General features: G+C 41.7%; 3 protein-coding genes and 1 long non-coding RNA gene across 4 annotated transcripts in view; 2 read left to right on the top strand and 2 right to left on the bottom strand.

The window, feature by feature from the left end:
• Positions 1–5,656, bottom strand: part of LOC306968526 — a 266,351-nt gene extending 260,695 nt beyond the window's left edge. Inside the window, exon 1 of the long non-coding RNA XR_013793262.1 lies at positions 5,287–5,656. This is a non-coding gene — a long non-coding RNA (uncharacterized lncRNA). The remainder of the gene's footprint in view (positions 1–5,286) is intronic.
• On the top strand, positions 84–5,005 carry tspan34b (tetraspanin 34b). The gene is made up of 8 exons (XM_079564918.1): positions 84–367; positions 2,143–2,217; positions 2,767–2,982; positions 3,063–3,137; positions 3,219–3,326; positions 3,413–3,547; positions 4,506–4,598; positions 4,888–5,005. Exons 2-8 carry the CDS (start codon positions 2,161–2,163, stop codon positions 4,939–4,941), a joined length of 738 nt encoding a protein of 245 aa, XP_079421044.1. The 5' UTR covers positions 84–367; positions 2,143–2,160; the 3' UTR covers positions 4,942–5,005.
• A 412-nt stretch (positions 5,657–6,068) lies between the features above and the next one.
• LOC306968518 (tetratricopeptide repeat protein 39A) lies at positions 6,069–15,882 on the top strand. The gene is made up of 18 exons (XM_079563923.1): positions 6,069–6,324; positions 7,486–7,590; positions 9,440–9,571; positions 10,900–10,955; positions 11,152–11,219; positions 11,323–11,387; positions 11,566–11,665; positions 11,750–11,815; positions 11,885–11,993; positions 12,069–12,136; positions 12,900–12,959; positions 13,059–13,220; positions 13,591–13,682; positions 13,850–13,970; positions 14,280–14,391; positions 14,469–14,583; positions 15,135–15,251; positions 15,371–15,882. The coding sequence occupies exons 1-18, from the start codon at positions 6,290–6,292 to the stop codon at positions 15,477–15,479; spliced, it is 1,692 nt and encodes a 563-aa protein (XP_079420049.1). The 5' UTR covers positions 6,069–6,289; the 3' UTR covers positions 15,480–15,882.
• Positions 15,883–15,994: 112 nt separating this feature from the next.
• On the bottom strand, positions 15,995–17,432 carry gadd45gip1 (growth arrest and DNA-damage-inducible, gamma interacting protein 1). The gene is made up of 2 exons (XM_079564932.1): positions 16,989–17,432; positions 15,995–16,670 (listed from the first exon to the last, which is right to left on the bottom strand). The coding sequence occupies exons 1-2, from the start codon at positions 17,387–17,389 to the stop codon at positions 16,379–16,381; spliced, it is 693 nt and encodes a 230-aa protein (XP_079421058.1). The 5' UTR covers positions 17,390–17,432; the 3' UTR covers positions 15,995–16,378.
• Positions 17,433–19,831: the final 2,399 nt, after the last annotated feature.

Raw genomic sequence — 19,831 nt, 5'->3', positions numbered from 1 at the left:
TGTGTGCATTGAAATTAGCACAAAGGCTTTAGTGGCAGGTGATCATCCTATCCCTCCCTCCCTCCCCTGGGGTGTGACCGGCACAGCTCTATGGTGATGTGCACTACAGCTGCTGTGGACACTCCCCACGCACCCTCCCTCTCTACACCTATAAACAAGCACAGAGCTAAAATCAACGCACACAAGCAAGAAGTCACCTCTGTAGCTATCCACTCTGTCCCCCTAAAAATAAATCAAGCAAGCCTTTGAAGTTTAGGTTCTACTGGACTGGATACACATCTGCCTTGTGTTGCTATCTTGTTGTGTTCTTTCATCTCTATAGTGAAGCCAATAGGGACCAAGCCTTTGAAGTGCGTCTGTGATTAAGGTAAGATCTGATTTTAGTGTGAATTATTGCTTTTTTTACTTTGGTCTTCTTACCTGAAGCTGCAGCTTAACAAAAGAGGCAGAGATGGTCCAACAATGACCCTTTTTGTCTGTCCAAAGACCTGCCTGCAATTAGGGTTCTCAATGGAATCCTTTGAAAATGTGGGTCTATATTTTTTCGCAAAGATTGGACGTTACAATTATTTATAATATTTTGCAAATGAAATTGTTACATATACAGTAGGAGCTCAGTTGCGCTCAGAGAACTTCTGATGTAACCCTCCTGACTCTGGGTAATGCTAGTAACCATCAAGGAATGCTACGTCACAACAGAGTGTGTGGAGGGTGTACCCCACCTGAGACCCATAGTTGCTGTGTAAGACTCCACCACAACCTCTATCAAGAATGATGATAAAGAAATACCACAGTGTTAGAAGTGTAGTAGTCCGAGGAGTGAACCTTGTGGAACTCCTGTTCACCATTACTATAAAACATACCATGTTACGATAATAAATAATAGATTTTTGAGACTCCCAAACGTAATCAACGCCACTTAATTGTATTTCTTTGTTGAGATGACAAAGGTACGTGGGAAAAAAGGGCAACACTTTACAAGTAAGATTAAAAACGTAATTATAATATTCATGCTTTTGCTGAAAACACCAATGTACTTAAAGGTTTTTGTAGAAGCGGTTTGCAGTATTTTTGGTTGCCATGCATGTTTCCTTGTTAATAGCTCACTTGTTTGTGAGTGCATATTGTCGAGGATGGCTAAGCAAAGACAAGGAGTAGGCTGCGTGGGGCTGGTTTTCTTAGGTCAATGATCTCCAAACACATTATTAACTTGATGCAAATCAGCTTACTCCTACAGTTCACGCAAGCCACTTCCTGTTGTCCAAATGTAACACTGTGGCCTAATAGTTTCTGATATGTGTGAGTCAGATAATACTATGTATGTTCTTCGCAAATGTCTTACCAGCACCAAGAAGTTTGAGAATCCTTGGTTCAGAATAGAGTGTCAATGTAGAATTTACAGCAATTTGTGAAAAGCAATCAGCATTTAGCAGAGTCATTGTGTTTGTTGTAGCAGCTGGCACCTTACACAAAGAGTACTGTTCTCCCAATTCTGATGTGCGCACAAGCATCTGAGAGCATCTGAGACTGGCCGTCATTAATAGTACTCAGAAATGTTGCAAAATTGCATAAGCAGCAACAAGTTGCAGTTGAGGACAAAACGTCATTGTCAACCAATTCTTATTAGGAAGGGATATGCAATGACGTTTTGTGAAAGCTCGTTTTTAGAAGGAACATGTTGGTCTGATGGGGAAGTTTCAGGCTGAAATGTAATGCAACAGTGAGGTTAAATTCTCAGTAGTAAAATAAAGCATCCTCTGTCCATGACGGTTTAAATGCAAAGCAACCCCACTTTCTATGCAAAAGGCTGACAAGTTTCCCTTTCTGTCAAAAGCAAGTTTCTGTTGTAACCTGGTTGGTTTTGTTTCCTTGTTTGTAGGTATTTTTTTCCCCTTGTTTGTATATATTTGTTTCCTTGTTTACATAATTTCCAAGACAAACAAGATATTGAACTAAGCAATTGATAAGTAGTGCGACAATGAGAGCAACCTAGTTTTGGAAAGAACTCTGACCCATGTCCTTCTGATCTAGTCATTGTCCTCATTGCCCTAAATGGGCATGAAAGACTTGTTTTGAATTCATTCAACTGCATATATTTCTTACTTGAAACCTCAAATAACTTTATATCTGTTTTCTCAACAGCTCCAACCATCTGCAAAAATGTCCTGTGGCAGATGCCTCAAGTTCCTGATGTTTTTCTTCAATGGCATTATTTTTGTAAGTACTTCTGAGTTTTAAATGTATAGTTTTTTTCGTGTTTGTTTGATAAGTTCTTTTAACTTATTAGCTGTCATGTTGTCAGGAGATGGAGACATGAGCAAAGATGATGATTTTAATGGAGCCTATGTATTATTTTGTGATCCTCATTAAAAATCCAGTTACACATTTACATCAGAGAACATGCCTTGCCTGTTTCAAGAGTAACTAATTTCTGTGAGGGAAAACTGACCTAATGCACATACTGCACTTTCCATTTTGTACTTCCTAATGTAATGACATGTTCTGACCAACATATGGCAGTGCAGGGCTAACATTTATTATGCCACACTCTGTCTCAAAACATTATTATTAGTCTATTACTAATACTACTAATACTATAACTATTTTTGGTCCCTTCTGTCTTACCTTTTCTGTTTCCTTTAACCTTCCACAAATAGTGGCTATTAGCACATGGAAATGTAGCCACAACATGGACTGTAGTATAAAGTTCATGTAGTAACCTGACTTGACCTTACATATAGTACCTGACCATGGCTGTGTCCTCAGCTGGCTGGAGCAGGGATCCTAGCTGTGGGCATCTGGGTGAAGGTGGACAGTGGTTCGATCTTCAGCTTCCTGGCAAAGATCCCGAACGCCCCATCACAGCTGGCCCAGGTGCTGAACGTGGGATACTTGCTCATAGCTCTGGGAGGCCTGCTCGTCATCCTCGGCTTCCTGGGCTGCTGCGGGGCCATGCGGGAGAGCAAGTGTATGCTGCTGCTGGTAAGGATACTTTTGACTCGTAAAGTTTCGTGTAAATGGAGCATAAGTAAAGTATGTGCATCAAACTGCTTTTTCCCCAGTTCTTCATGATAGTGATGTTGATCTTCTTGGCTGAAGTGGCAGGAGCCATTGTGCTGTTGGTGTTCAGACCAGTTGTAAGCCAGAATTATTGTGTGTGTGAATTCCACATTTTACATAGGTTTTGTTGTTAATATCTACAAACCTCCTCTCCCCAGGTGGACGCTTTGTTTGTAAAGTTTGGAATTGCCGCCGTTCAGAACATCAAAACAGACTACGGGAAAAACGAGGACATCACAGGACTGTGGAACACCACCATGAGCCTTGTCAGGATCTCCGTCTGAAGCCATTTGCAAACCACAAATTTCAAGCAATATTTTGACTTTCCCCCCCCCCCTCTCTCTCTTTTTAGTTAAACTGTTGTGGTTTCAACAACTACACCGACTTCACCAACTCATCATACTACCTGAACCATGGATATCCACGAGTGTGCTGCCAAGGTGGTGCCGCCGCCGCGTGTGGCAATAACTCCAGCAGCACTGTCCCGGTATGTAACAAACTACCACCATTACGAGGTGGTTCTCAGATTCTTAAGTGGTATGAATGATTTACACTGTATTTTCACATAGAAAGAAGATTTATTCTGTAGTATTACTGTCACGGTCCATTTTACTACTATGTTTATCCAACCACACCAAAAGTCACCATGTTGCCACCAGACCTAATAAATGTTGCGATGTCACCTGAATGCCAGCACTTATTCCTCCTTAAAATGTTGATGAAAATCTGCAGGCTTGGTTTAGTTGATATCCATCCATCCATTTTCTTCCGCTTTATCCGGGGCCGGGTCGCGGGGGCAGCAGTCTAAGCAGAGATGCCCAAACTTCCCGGTCCACACACACCTCCTCCAGCTGTTCTGGGGGGACCCCGAGGCGACACCAGGCCAGCTCGGAGACATAGTCCCACCACCGTGTCCTGGGTCTTCCACGAGGCCTTGTCCCACTAGGACATGCCTGGAACACCTCCCGCGGGAGGTGACCAGGAGGCATCCGAAACAGATACCCGCGCCACCCCCGCTCGCTCCTTTCGACGTGAAGGAGCAGCGACTCTACTCCGAGATCCTCCCGGGTAACTGAGCTCCTCACCCGATCTCGGAGGGTGCGCCCAGCCACCCTGCGAAGGAAACTCATTTCGGCCGCTTGTATTCGCGATCTTGTCCTTTCGGTCATTACCCAAATCTCATGACCATAGCTGAGGGTGGGAACGTAGATCGATCGGTAAATCGAGAGCTTCGCCCCCCGACTCAGCTCCCTCTTCACCACAACAGACCAGACCGATACAGCGACCGCATCACTGCTGACGCCGCACCGATCCGTCTGTCGATCTCACGCTCTATCCGTCCCTCACTCGTGAACATCAAAATGCAAAAAACCTTTATTAAGTTGAAATGCAAGTTGAGATTAATAACATTAATTGTTTTTGTTTTGGTCCATTTTGTTTTTCAGACAATGCCAGGCTGTTTCACAAAGATCAAACAGTTAATTGATGGCAACGCTGTAGTTATTATCGGAGTGGCTCTGGGCATAGCAGCTCTGGAGGTAAGGCCTTTAAACAGTTTGGAGTCTTTTGTATTTTCTGAACCTTGTAATATAAATTAAAACAATTATGCCAGGACTGAAATACACGACCAGTGTGCCTTCATTAGGATCTGTGGTAAAGTCTTGGATTCAGAAAGCCCGAAAGTTATATAGTAATAGAGTATATTTGGGTGCAATGTGTTTGTTCTAGTAACTGTTTAACTGTTCTCCCAGTTTATCACATCAATCCCGTATTCTGTGGTCCAGTAATTATGGATTAAAAAAATTAAGCAATGTGTGTTTGTAACAGCTGGGAGCTATGGTCACCTCCATGATCCTATACTGTCGAATAAAGTCAGCATGAAGCCGAACCAACATCTTCTCCTCAGCAAAGCAACAATACAACCATGGTCAGCGACTGCAAGGATCTATGTGGTATGTCCACACTTAGATCCGCTGCTATCACTTTATGCACCTGCACATCTGTAAATCCCACTGTTGTTCTATGTCAAATTGTTGCTGTCTTATCATAATTAACTTTTTATTTCTTATTTATTTATTTTAATACTCTTTATGCATGCCCTCATAGCCTTATAGTTTTAAAAGTTAGTCTTAAACAATGGCAATAAAAACTAAACTTATTCTGATTCTGATGAAATTGTAAAACATACAAATTGCAGAAGACAACCAGTGTGACTATCTAAACCACGGTATGGGCAAACTTTTTGATGCAAGGGCCACTTTAGGTTTTTGATTGTGGCACGAGGGCCGGACCAGTTGCGAACAGAAAAGTTTCAAATAATGAAGTTGTTCTCAGATAGACTGCAATCCAGTATAGACATTTAAAAAGCAACAAAATATTATGTATTATCAGAGAAACATTTGTGGTGAAGCCAGTGTGCATCAGGCTTTTTTTTTATGGGCCGTATTGACAGGATAGGTGGGCCGCATTTGGCCCCCGGGCCGTGGTTTGCCCACGTCTGATCTACACAAAGGATACATGACAGCTGAATCAGTAGCATTCAGTTATTTCCATGCTATCAATGTCTTTATAAAACAAGTTGTTTGTTGCATAACCTGATGCATATGTGTACATACATGTATTTATATAATGTATTTGCTATATTTCCAATAAAGCTAATAAAATTGTAGCGTTTGTATGTGTGCACTTTATTGGCTGACTTTGAGCCTTCCTTTTATTGTGTTTGTTTGTTTGTTTGTTTGTTTGTTTGTTTGTTTGTTTGTTTGTTTGTTTGTTTAAAATAATAAAGTATGATTTATTTCACACAGAACAGATGCTATAGCTACAAACACAAACGCATCTCCCTTATTGAAAGTGCATGTGTGTGTTTGGTGGGTTGGTATTTAGTGAATACATTAAGTTGATGTTTTCTGATGGCCTGAGGATGGGTGCGTGTGTGCGTGGCAGTGCAGTCAGTCAGAGGAGGAGTTGGGCGGTCCTCAGCGCGCATGCTCTGGCTGACCCGACAGCGTTAACGCAAACATACCTTCACCACGTACTTCTCTTGCACCCCCGATGAAGCGCACGCCCTGCACGCGCCCGTTTCCCTTCATCTCTCATCATTTATTTATGTTTCCGGATCGGCGTTAAACTTTTGAATGCGTCTTGGTTTTGTGGAGCGGTTCTACCTCGTCACCACCACTGCCGTCGCTGCGAACAGGTGTCCGTCTGCGCCGCCTGAAGGGAGAACATGTCCAATGGGAAAGAAGCAACTGTTCCAGACAAGTGAGTTGTTGGAGGTGACAGGAGAGTTGTGTGGATGTGAATTGTAGCGAACATGGAGGGTTTTTTGGAATACTTTGTTTGGAAAGGAGAGGAACAAAACTCATCATCTACCTTTGGATCAGGGGGAAACAATTTTTATTTACATGAAATGACAAGCCACTAACACACGTTTAAAAAAAAAAAAAAATATGACCCATTTCCTTTTCTCTTTTCCGAGCCTTTATATTGTAGCTTTGTAAGAACAGCACATCAATGCAATTTCACTGGAATTAAAGCGAGGGTTGTGCCAAGTGAGCACAACCAACCAGAGAAGCAACATTGCATTAAGCCCACCCCCCACTCTGACAAACATATAATAGACTCACTCTGGATCTTGACACCATTTTTGCTTTGGTGCAGATCCTTAGCTGTTAATTCTCATTTTGCAGAGATCCTTGCATTTCATTAGTTATTAAAGAAACAGATGATTAAAACCAGGGTTAAATCACTTTTAAAATCATGTTTCCTAAGCATATTATACTAGGGGTGCCATGTTTCTACATTAACATGGACAACACATTGGTTCCTCTATATTCATACAACCAATGTGAGGGACCCATGTTCCCCCGAGTAGCTGTGTTTTTTGCCTCCACAGATGTCTTTAATCCCAACCCTTCTTTCCTTGTGTCCTTTTGTTGAACGTAAAGACCTGTGCATCTGATTGCATTTTTATTGATCGCGGACTAACAGGCTAGTTTGTTTGCATTTCTATGACGGTAAAGCTCCAATTTGCTCCATGGAACTTGTGAAACGTGCTTAGAAACTCTTCTTTGTGGAAAATTGGGATGTTAAAATGCATTAGGAATGTTTACTTTCGACCGCCCCCTGTTTCATTGCTTGTAAACAAAGAAAAATGAGGTATAGGGTCTTTAACTCTTATCCTGTACTTATCCCTAATCTTCACCCCAGATGTTAGCACTCGGAAGAAAAAACAATTTCTATTATTCACATGTTTTTGTGTGGTGCTCATTTGTAGCTATGCAACTTATTCTTCAATGCCTCAGCTTCCATTGCTCCTCACATACAGCTCTATACATTGCTCCTATAGTGCACAATCCTGGTTCTTCAGACCTCTCTTAGCAACACTCTGCCCTATATGTGCTAACTGTATCTATGCCTCAGCCCCTCACAGATGACCCTCCAGCAGAGCCTGGATGAGTGTATGGAAGCCTTGGACCTCTTCCTTAACAACCACTTCAATGAGAGCTTGGACAGGCTTAGGCCAAGGTAACCATTGTTGCTACACACTTATTAGAACACACTGTCCGCTTGTTTTGCTCCCCCCTGTTAGTGTGATGTCAGCAAAAGATAAAATCGCCCTTTTTTTAACGAGTTGTCGAGTCTGTAAACTAGTTCCTCAAAGTAGACTCTCGGGTTAGCACTGGGTAGCTACAATGGCTCCAGGATATGAAGTATTTACCAAAGAAGACGCCCAAGTATTGGTGAATCAACAGCCCGGAGAGAAGGAGTGCTACAAAATACACAGTAGAATACACAGTAGAATACACAGTACAGGAAAGGAAGAGAGAGAGAGGGGAGGGGAGGGGGGGCGGGCTGAGGTAGAATAATGAAGCTTATCTCAGCTGCAGGGAAATGTCACACAAAGGCCGACTGTGGGGAACATCCGGAGAGTCACTGGAACTGGAAGGCCGAACTATGTGGTCATGTGTCTACTTATACAGCATAATACTGTTGGATTTATTGTAAAAAGGTCTATTTAGATTGACCAGAGTGCATAAACGCATTCAGGATAATGGACATAAGGAATGACTCAAAAATGTTTTTGCTCTCATTCTGAAATCAAAGACATGAAGAAGATACACACAGAAGGCCAATCCCTCTCAAATAAATCTGTGTTCGTGAGCAGTTCTGCTTTGACAGAATCCATCTGTGAGGTGAGGTGTGGCATATCAAGATGCTGATTAGACCATATGAATATTGTACGGGTATGTCTTCGGCTGTCTACAGTAAAAGGATGCTGATTTTGTGCACCCTCCAATAAAGCAAAACTGAACATTTCAGTCTGTATCTGGTGTGACCATTTTCCTCACACTGTAAGGCACATCTCTGTCGCATAGAGTTGATCAGGTTGTTAATTATTACCTGTTGAATGTCGGTCCACTCCTGTGCGAAGTTGCTGGACACTGGCAGGAACTGGATCACGCTGTTGTATTCACCGATCCAGACCATCCCAAACATGCTCCCGTTGGCTGGTCATGCAAGAGAAATGAACATTCAATGCACAGGCAACAGCTCTGTGGACATCCGTGGTGTCAGCTGCCAATTGCAAGCTCCTTCAAAACTAGCAACACCTGTGGCTGTGTGTACAACTGAACATGTCAGTGTGTCCTTTTATTGTGGACAGCCTAAGGCGCACCAGAGCAATATTGATGCGGTCTAGCACCTGTGAGGTGGGAGGGATTATCTCGGCAAAGGAGAAGTGGGGCCTTTCCGAATCGCTCCTTCTCCCTCTCTATTCACTCTCGATATGCACGTGCCTGCGGAGTCAAGTTAGACCTCATGTGATTTTAATGGCAGTGGAAAAGGCCTCACTGGCGAGTTTGAAGAGGCTAAAATGTATAATGTAAATATGACAAATATGAATAAGAATTACTTGGTGAACCCCGAAGGGAAAATTGTATCATCAGTCGAACTTCTGATTTTTGCTACATTAGTGGCCGTGTTCGTTTCGTGGGGCGAGTGTGAGTGCGTCTGGAAGTCACAGCTCCAATTTCTCTGATGAGTGAACCTCCGAAAGTGCCCTCATTAAGGGCTAAGTGAAAGGGGTTGGGGAGAAAATTATTACTTTTTCCACAATAATAATCAATATAGTAATAACTTTTATGATTTGTTTGATATGCAGTAAATCTTGTTGGTTAATAAAGGCCAGAATAAGGCGTATATGAGAATTGTAAAAACTGAATATAATTCAGTTTTTATATATAATAATACTCCTTACAGCGTATTGGATATAAAAGAACAATAAGGCAATGATTCAAATGCAATGAAACTGTGAAATAGATGTTTTTAAAAGTATGATAAGCTGTAAAACCTAATACAAATGTGTTGTGTGCAGAGTGAACAACAGCATGTACCATGCGCTCATCTACGCCACAGTGCTGGAGATGCAGGCCATGATGACATTCCAGCATGATGACATCACTAATGCAGGAAACACTATGAAGAGCGCTCAGGAGGTCTGTCATAGGTGAGCAATAAGCTGAACTGTGAAATGATAACACTGTTGTTAAATAATGAATGCATTTATTCAGACCTTTAAAGGGCTATTTCAGGATTTTTGACATAGGGCTTCATTTCCTAGTTATCCAGAGTGTTGTTGATTTCTGGAGCTATATATATATATATATATATATATATATATATATATATATATATATATATATATTTATCCATATAGTCCTTATATTTTAAGAGTTTAGTGGTGCTAGGCTAGTGCTAGGCTAGCGCATGTCTATGGTAACTAGTAGCCTGCTTTAAAAACAATCTGACCCAAGCACAGTGCACCTGCAGCAAATCACTTACATCACCAGACTACCCATATAAATGTCTGTTGACTGAATAATTTTTGAAATATAGCCATTTTGCATTTAAAAATATTGAGCAGCATCAGCTTCCTGGTTGTTAGCTACGCCGCGGCGGACTCATCTGCTAGGTTACCGGATCTACAGTAGTTTGCTAACCCTTGGCCGGCATTACTACACGTGAAATTCACAAAGGAGCTTTCTACAAATCAGATATGGCAACGTTTGGAGGACTAATGATTTTGAGGAGGTTTTTAATGCAGGTTACTAGTTACCATAGACATGCACTAGCCTGGCACTAGCCTGGCACTAGCGTAGCACTAGCCTAGCACTAGCCTAGCACTAGCCTAGCACTAGCCTAGCACTAGCCTAGCACTAGCCTAGCACTAGCCTAGCACTAGCCTAGCACCACTAAACTCTTCAAATATAAGGACTACATGAATTAAAAAATAATAATCTCCAGAAATAAGCAACACTCTGGATAACTAGGAAATGAGGCCCTATGTCAAAAATCCTGAAATATCCTATTAATGCCTTACAACTGCATTATACTGTATGTGGAAATGGAAACTTTAGAAGTAAACTTAATTTGATGGTGGCACAAATACAACAACTCATAGACTTGTACAAATAAGAATGCGGGAACATGAAAAGTTGCAGATTGTAAAGACACATTTTATATATATTTACTTTTTGTGTATAATTTGTTCACACTTGCTAAACTGGTTTGTTTTTGGGTCTGCGACTGTGAAAGCAAAAAGGTATTGAATATCCTCTCGAGTACATGTAGCTATTTGGTTGAATGTATAATAAAAGTTGATTGCTTTATAACCCTTTCACCTCTTTAGCAGCTCTTTAACAGTACATTTTCCTGAGTGTATTTACATATGCCAAGCACAAGTAATTTGACTGTGTTTGCACATTATCTTCACATGCTTAAACAGAAATAATTCACTTGAGCGAGCAATGCAGGCTAACTGTCTGTTTTTACCAGGTTTCGAAGGAGGTCTCCAGGTTTGAGCAGCAAAACTGGGGATTCTCTATCTGAAGGTAAACACATGAACACCAGCCACAAGTTGTAGATCACCTACTTTAATCTCCCATGAGCTAGTTTTATTAGTTTTACATGCTTGGATAGCTGTCTTCTTTAACTACATCTATTGCCGCTGTTGATGACAAAACAACCTCAATCAGATCTATTGAATAGTCTTAGTATTTACACAGTATTGGTGTGTTTTGTCCGCAGTGCAGCTCCACGCAGAAGTGTGTTATGCTGAGTGTCAACTACAGAGAGCAGCTCTCACCTTCCTACAGGTCTGAAACAATGATATGAATATATTTGTGTGCATGTATACATATGCATGATAGCATTATAGAAAATGTGGTGTTGTGTCTTAACTTAAAAACATGTTTGCAGGATGAGAATATGGTGAGTTTTATTAAAGGGGGCATCAAAGTACGAAACAGCTATTTGATATACAAGTAAGTAACGCATGTGTTCATGTACTGATCTGAATAAAGTGCCACTATACTGTGATTGCCTTCGTAAATACATTTTTTACATCTTAAAACATGTCTGAATCCTGGTTGATAAATAAATATGCAGATGCTGCTTCCTGCTTCTGTCAGTGTCTAAATAACTGTGACCTGTGACCTTCAGAGAACTACATTCTTTCATCAAATCTCACAACTGTCTGAAAGGAGCCAGCCACCTGCACTTAGAGGGAGGGATCTCCTTTGGAATAGGTGCTTTTAATCTGGTACATACGTTCTGGCGGGCTCTTTATCAGCCATTTTCTTCAATAAATATTGTTGATTTTTACTCAGCATAATCTCATTCCCAGACTCTATCTTTGTTTCCTCCGCGATTACTCAAACTGCTGGAGTTTGCAGGATTTTCTGGAGACAAGGTACAAAGGAAATGATTAAATCTATTTTAAAAAATGTAATTAAATCTATAAATGGTTGTTCTCATGTAGGAGTATGGTTTGTCCCTGCTCAATGCCAGTGCCACAGGGATGAACCTACGCTCTATGCTGTGTGCGCTGCTGCTGCTCTGCTACTACACATTTTTAACAATAATTCTTGGTACTGCTCAGTCCTCACTATATTTACACATTGCGACTTTAATGAAAGAAAGTAAAGTATCAATGTTGTTTTTAGGTACGGGTGAGGGAGAGGTGACTGAGGCGGAGGAGCTGCTCAAACCTTTCCGCCTCCGCTACCCGCAGGTAAATGGACGAAGCCTTCTATTATGTTCAAGGTTTCATGTGTGCGTTCATAGATTTGACTGTTTAACGCAGGGGTGTCCGAACTTTTTTCCCTGCGGGCCACATACAGAAAAATATACAAAATATACGCACTCAGTAGAGGTCAGATATATAACTTCACCTCTATTGTGTTAAAGTTAGCAAATTCAATAAAATGTTAACTATGCTTTTTAATTGAATATGCTTCAAGTAAAGAAAAAGAACAGCCTTCATCACAGCTTTCTATTGATGGATTTTCATTTATTTGATATATATTCAATAAAAGCAAAAGAGAAAAGAAAAAAATAAAGGTTTGGGCACCCCATGTTTTACCCTTTCATATATTTAAACTACACATTTCTACGCAGTTCTAAAGATGATCCTTTGGGCTTTCCTTTTAGTACTGTCTGTCTTTGCTTTGTCATTGCTTCTCCAGCTACTCTCTTCACTCCCTGATAAGGTCCAAATAGCTCCCACCTTCAGCTCACTCCTGCACACGCATAACTTAGTGCTATCTCCAGCGTGCCTCACAATCCCTGTTTCCACTCCACCTTCTGCCTACAGCGGCCCTTCCCACTCTGCAAACTCTACTCTGTAACAACGTTCTCGTCCAAACTGAACAAAATTGACCACTAGCGTTTGAAGCTGGCTTCACTAGACTGCCTGACTTTTTTGTTATTGGCAAAATGTATTTATTGGTTTTAAACATTTCCTAAATATATATTGTATTTCATCTTTCAACCAGGGGGCAATCTTCCTCTTTTTTGCGGGCAGAACAGAGGAGATTAAAGGCAACATTGATGAGGTGTGTTTAACATCACATTTGGTCCCTGTCCCTCAGGGTATCAAGACTAGTGGACATAATCATATTCCATCATAGCCGTTACCGTGGCTCTGTTTGCAGGCGGTGGCTCTGTTTGAGGATGGCTGCAAGGCGCAGCAGGCCTGGAAGCAGTTCCACCACATGTGCTACTGGGAGCTCATGTGGTGCTTCACCTTTAAGAGGGACTGGAAGATGGCTTACTTCTATGCAGACCTCCTGAGCAGAGAGAGCCGCTGGTCCAAGGTACAGCCACCTCTCTGTTTTGAGATTTCTGTCAGAAACATCAAATGTGTTTCCGAAATTGCATTGTCACGTTCTAATACTCAAAGTCCACACTGTGGTTGAAGTGTCATATTTAGGAACACACTGTAGGTAGCATGTGCTTGGGCAATGTTTGAACCACCAACCTTTTGGTAGCTGGGTGACAATACATCATAGTGGGACTAATTTGCCCCTTAAACCTTTACACAACCATTGCTCACGTTGGTTCACACAACGTGGATATTGGCTCATAAGGAACTGGATTTCCGTGAATTACCTTGGTTTGAGAGGGAAAAAAAATTCTCACAATGTTATTTAATCGAGAGACAATAAAAGCTGTGCATTTTCCCAGGCCATGTATGTGTACATGAAAGCAGCATATCTAAGCATGCTCCCAGGGCAGGAGGCCAGACCTTTTGAGGAGGACGAGGTTCTGCTGTTTAGGTAAGCATATTTTCTTATACAGAATGTAATAGCCAGTATTTTCCACTGTCTTGGCATAAAAAATCTATTCCATTAAATTCAAATTAACTTTGCAATAAACTGACATGAAATGCCGTTACTTCAGTTCTGTTAAATTATGAGTCTTTCATACTTAACTGTTTTTTAAGGCAAGTGCCCACCTTTAAGCAGAAGATCGCAGGGAAGTCTCCACCCACAGAGAAGTTTGCAATCCGTAAGGCCAGACGCTACAAGGCTCCCTGCCCTGTCAGACTGCCAGTGCCAGCGCTGGTAAGGCAATTCTATAGAAGACACCATGTACAAGTAGCTCGAAAGGAAAACATCCTGTGGGGGTGACAAACATCTGTGGCTGTTACACTGGGGGCTGGGACTAAAACAGGTTGAGAACCTCTGTTCTTACACATATCGTTAGCCACATAGCATAATTGCCTAAGACATTTGGTATTGTTACATTGGCAAAGAGAAAAACAATGTGTTTCCTAAAAAACGTCTTTTTACATGTTTTCCAAAACCAAAACAAAAATGAGTTAGGTAATTATGCTATGTGGCTAACGATATCTTGAACTGACTGCAATGCAGGAGATGATGTACATGTGGAATGGCTTCAGCATGATCCGGAGGAGGCCAGAGCTGACCAAAGGCATGTTGGAGACCGTGCAGGAGGCAGAGCGCACTCTACAGGACAGTCCTGGTAATAGCACATATACTTGAGGTACTACACAAAGCCACACTCAAGTGAAAATAGTTGTTACTCTCCTCTGTTTGCAGAGCACGAGCTCTTGGTGGACGACCTGTGTTTGATTCTGCTGCTGAAGGGAGTGTGTCTGAGAAACCAGGGCCTGCTGCATTCTGCTCTGGACTGTTTCCAACAGCTTTGTGATATGTAAGATCTTTCATCCACCTGTTAAACGTGACCAAGTTTGGTTATTAATCATTACAACTATGATGTTAATGAGTATATAGAAAAGAGATGCATGTAAATAAAAACATCCGATTGTTGCTATGGATAATTTATCTTTATCATCTATTGTACCATTTACATGTCATTCATTTTAGTGTGTGAATGTAAGATATATTACCAGTGCCGTATTCACCAAGACATTTTACAATAGTCCAGCGTTAGTGTGTTTACACAGCAGGGCAGGCCAACATGCTTCAGTGCCTCTCCACAAATGTCAACAGACATTTACAAGGGGTTTTATGCCATGATTTGTGACAGTACATGAGGCGGTTCCATAGAAGCGCATTGGGAAGTTCATGTATTACAGTTGAGTCCACTCTCGGGTGTTGCTGGGCCTATTTGATTGTGTTAATGTGCAGTGACTTGGGATGTGTTTTACTGCTTTAATACTTACCCACATCGACGAGAAGAAAAGACGGATAATTTGACTAACTCATTCAATGAGTCTTGAAAGATACCTTGTGTGTTTGCAGCGAGCGGAAGATTCGCTTTGACCATTATCTGGTGCCTAACGCTTTGGTGGAGATGGGTCTCATCTACATCGATCAATGCGAGAGGGACAAGGCCATCAAAGTGTTGCGCAAGGCTAAGTACGTTTTTTCAAGCAAATAATACCCCTCATAACTAACTAGAGCAGATGAAGTGAACACAGCATGTCTTAAGATTGTCTGACAATAACTGGCTGACATCTTTTTCTCTTGTGCTTCAGAAACAGCTACAAAGATTACTCAATGGAGTCTCGGACACAGTTCAGGATACATGCTGCTCTTGCCAAAGTCAAGGCAGAAAAAGCAGAGGATGAGGATTCACATCTCTGAGAATGAGTTTATCCCTGTTTTTCAGACTGAATCTCAAGGACAACTGTAATGGGGCCTTTTTAGGTTTTGGCCCCGCCCGGCACATGAAGATTTACTTGTAACTACGTAAAGGACCTCTCAATTCACCACTGGAAAACACTTTATGCAGATGTGATCAAATGTCTTGAAGGATGCCATGTTACCAGATACAGATACTTTCAATCTTAACTACCCTCCGTAAAAGCACACCTGGACAAATCAACCCTTGTACGGAAGTTCTATAGCAAAAGGCCATCTCGGAGGCCATTTTATTGGTTACAAGATATGTCTAGTAAAGCGGTGTAAATGTTTGTATCATTTTTATGGTGGTTGGTTTTAACAATTGAAATATTAGTTGCAACGCACACATTAAGTGAAATTGAATTAGAAATGATTCTGCCTACTTTTCGCCCCCCTTCACGTACTTTTTTTTTTTAAATAATAATCTTTAAGACATTTAATCTCAGATGAAATCTAGAACTTGTTTTTCAAATACTTTTTGATTTTCCTTGTGTTTACATTAATGCTTTATCGCTTTCCTCAATCGTGTGAAAGCTCAACCATGAGGTGAAAGGTTTTGGTCTAAATTGTAATCGATTGTTCGCTCCCCATTTTTACCATTAGGGTTAATGTTATGTCATAGATAATATATATGTGTTTGTATCACATCAACTTGTCAGCCTTTATTTCTGTCATTTAAACATTGTCCAACTTTGGTACAATTAAATTGTTGCAAATGTTTACTTTTGTTAATAATTGACAAATGTCATTTATTTGTAATCAGCCTTTACATGTGAAACAAAATGGGCCAAATAAATATTTACATACAGTATTCCTACTGTGCTACAGTCCAGAGGATTTCCGTACACATTCTGTCCAGGTTATGAGGCGACAGCGGGAGGTGAGACAGACCCCGTCTCTTGCTCCTCTTTCGGTCTTCGCTTCAGCAACTTCTTTTTCTTCTTTTCCTCCTTCTCGACCTCTGCCACCATGTCTAAGAACTTAGTGCTGCGGGGGTCCACGGCGTAGCCAAACCGCTCCCTGACCTCAGCCAAGAGGTTAGCGCGCCGGGCCTTCTCCTCTTTGAGCTTTAACTTGGACTCACGCTTTTCTCTTTTCCAGTCTGCAACCATCTTGGGCATTTTGGCCATGTTAGCCGCAATGAGTTTTTGTCTGTGTGTGGAAATTAAAAGTTAAATATCAACCAAGATGACATTGTTTTATTTATTAAAATGGTTCAGACTAAAAGTTTACTAGCAGTCCTTATAAATACTTTTCTCATCACTGCCGTGCACACACATTGTTTTGTGTATACAAGGAGACTGGATTTTTTCTAATTCTGAAGCAATTCTAAGTAATTTAAAACTCAGTTAAAATACGGTTCAATTGTGTTATTAAAACCAATTAAAATGACATTTACAGTTGCTTATGTTAATTGTGCACCATAAAGTATTGTGCGCGTTAACATCGTTTGACCTCATCATTACTCACTTGGCCAGGCGCTTTTCTGTCCGTTCTGTCTCTCTCGCCGCTATTTTCTGTCGCATCACTTCTAATGGAGGGTGCCACTCGTTCTCCTCCGCGATGATCTTGTCCAGCTCCTCGTGAGTGGGCCACAGCGAGGCCGGGTCGATGCCTGAAGCCGAACCATAGCGGCCAAACAGCTTCCTGTCATAGCGCGCCGACTTCTGCCACTCAGGCGTCTCCTCGCTGTCTTTGTCCGGGATGTACGGGTTACGGAGGTTCAGTCTCAAAGGTCTGGGGTTATACGAAGCTGTTTGCAACATAAGTCCATAGTTTGTAATGATAGATGACACAGGTTTACAAGCTGAAATCCAGTTCAAAGCCCTGCTACAGACAGTTGTCCTCCTGCACAACACGGAGGACGCCATGTTGGTTCTGTTGGAGAGGACCCGCGTGCAGGTGACCGCGGCTCTGCCTGTACAGAAAAGACCAAAACAGGTTGTCTTGTCAACTGTCAATATTAAAGGTAATATTAATTTAAATATAACTTGCAAATATATTTAAAGGAACTGGCCTATTGCTTACCAAGGAAGACCTAAGTTAAAATCTTTATATAGGCTATCTTTTATTTTTATTATTTAAAGAACATCTACTTTTCATACACTTTTTCAAAGGCCTGCAATTCTGTTGTACTTATGATTCAATAAAGTAACAAGCCACATGTGGGCTGAGAAGATAAAGGTAATGTGCCCGCATATTGCACTTCAGAAGGCCACATGTGGGCCTAATTTATAATTAAACTAGCTGCTAGTCTCCACATTTGATATTCACATTCCATTCCAAAAACTATGGCCACTACAAATGTATAAAAGAATGACTGCTAAAAATATTTTCAAACAAACTGCAATTGGAGTGTTTTATGCACCCGTACTCCTTTCTTATATTTGATGATTTTTTCTCATGACCTGACCCTTTGACCAGACAAAGCTCTGAGCCTCAATCCCGTAACCACTGTAATGACTGTGTAGTATAGTGCAAAGTTACCTACTCACTGCAGCTGCAGAAAGGAGTGAGCCCGTTGTCCAGAACACCAGCAGAATGAGCCACTACATCTACAAATAGTTAAACTCAGTGAATAGAATTCAAGAGACAGTGGAATATTGATGGATAAATATTATGGGTTCAGCTCAAGGTTCACGGTGCAGGACCCGTGGTTTGGTGCATCATGGTGCAAGTGCAATCTAAAAAAATAATCAGTAGGTTTTGAAATGAAATGGCACACAATACTTGAAAGCAAAAAAGAAAACAAATGGTACAGCACCAAAGTAAAGGGAAAAAAAGTGCAGGCCATGCGTTCGTTAAGTGGTGGTTTCATTTTTGCTTTCCTCACACAGAGGCTAAAGCACTCGGAGAAGCTCATGTTTAGTGTACTTTTTGTCTGAGACAAAGCTGTCGAGACGGAATATCCAGGATTGGATCTTACACATTTGTCTGCGGCTCTGACATTACGCAGCACGTCAATAATGAACCACAGCCACGGTCACCTGCAGGTGAAACTTAGACAAAGACACACAGATGTCATATGTTTTGGAGGATGTAACTGTACCTGCGCGGAGCGTCTACAGCTGCAGTTTAGCGGTGAGTGACGATGACACACATCGCCCTGTTTGGATGCGCGCACACGCACGGCAGTCAGATTTCTGCACTCGCGTTGTTGGGACGCCGGGTTGTCCTCGGACAGCAGCACCGCAATGCACTGCGGCCCATATTGACCCGGTACCAATGCCCGCGGCTGGTGGGACGGTCACGTGGTGGCCGCCCGCGGAATTCTGGGAAATAAACATGGCGGCGCCCCTATGGAGCTTAAGCCCCGCCCTACTCGCGACTGCGTTTTATATTATAGAACTAGCTGAGACCCGGCCTTCAGCCGGGCCTCGCTAGTCTCCACATTTGATATTCTGAGATTATGATTGATTACAAAGAAATGTCCAACCCGTCACACAGTTCAGCTGTAGACCAGTGGTTCCCAACCCATTCCAAAAACTATGGCCACTAAAAAAAATTAAAATAAAGAATGCTAAGAATAATTTCAAACAATCTGCAATTGGAGTGTTTGATGCACCCGTACTCCTCTCTTATAAACTACAACGACAATATATTCGCTAAACTCAGGGAATAGAATTCAAGAGACAGTGGAATAAGCATGGATAAATATTAGGGGTTCAGCTCTAACGGTTCAGTTCACAGTGCAGGACCCGCGGTTTGGTGCATCACAGTAGTGTACAATCAAAAAAATAATAAGTTGGTTTTGAAGTGAAATAGCCAAATGATCGTTGTTAGACAGTATTTATAACTGTACAATAAAATTGGCAATGCGTTCAAAGCTGCTTTAGAATGAAATGTACCTCTGGGCTCACAATACGTGAAAGCAAAATAGAAAACAAATGGTCCAGCAGCAAAGTAAAAAAAAGGAAAAAACTAAGCAGTGCAGGCCATGCGCTCGTTAAGTTGTAGTTTCATTTTCGCTTTTACTCACACAGAGGAGAAATCAGTCGGAGCAGCGCGTTTGATTAGAGGCTCGTGTTGGAGCAGGTTTTGGGCAATGTTTTGCGTGTACTTTTTTTTCGGAGACAAAGCTTTGGAGACGGAATACGGCCAGGATTGGATCTTAAGCATTTGTCTGCACCTCTGACATTACGCAGCACTGGATCTATAATGAACCACAGCCTCAGTCACTGCAGGAGAGACTTAAACAAAGACACGCAGATGTCATGTGTTTTGGAGGATGTCACTGTACCTGCGCGGAGCGTCTACAGCTGCAGTTTAGTTTGAGTGACGATGACACACATCGCCGCACACACACACGCGCG

This window comes from Gobius niger (genome assembly GCF_951799975.1).
Source record: "Gobius niger genome assembly, chromosome: 10".
NCBI lineage: Eukaryota > Metazoa > Chordata > Actinopteri > Gobiiformes > Gobiidae > Gobius > Gobius niger.
The sequence above is the reverse complement of the archived record's forward strand: the minus strand, read 5'-3'. Positions and strand labels throughout refer to the sequence as shown.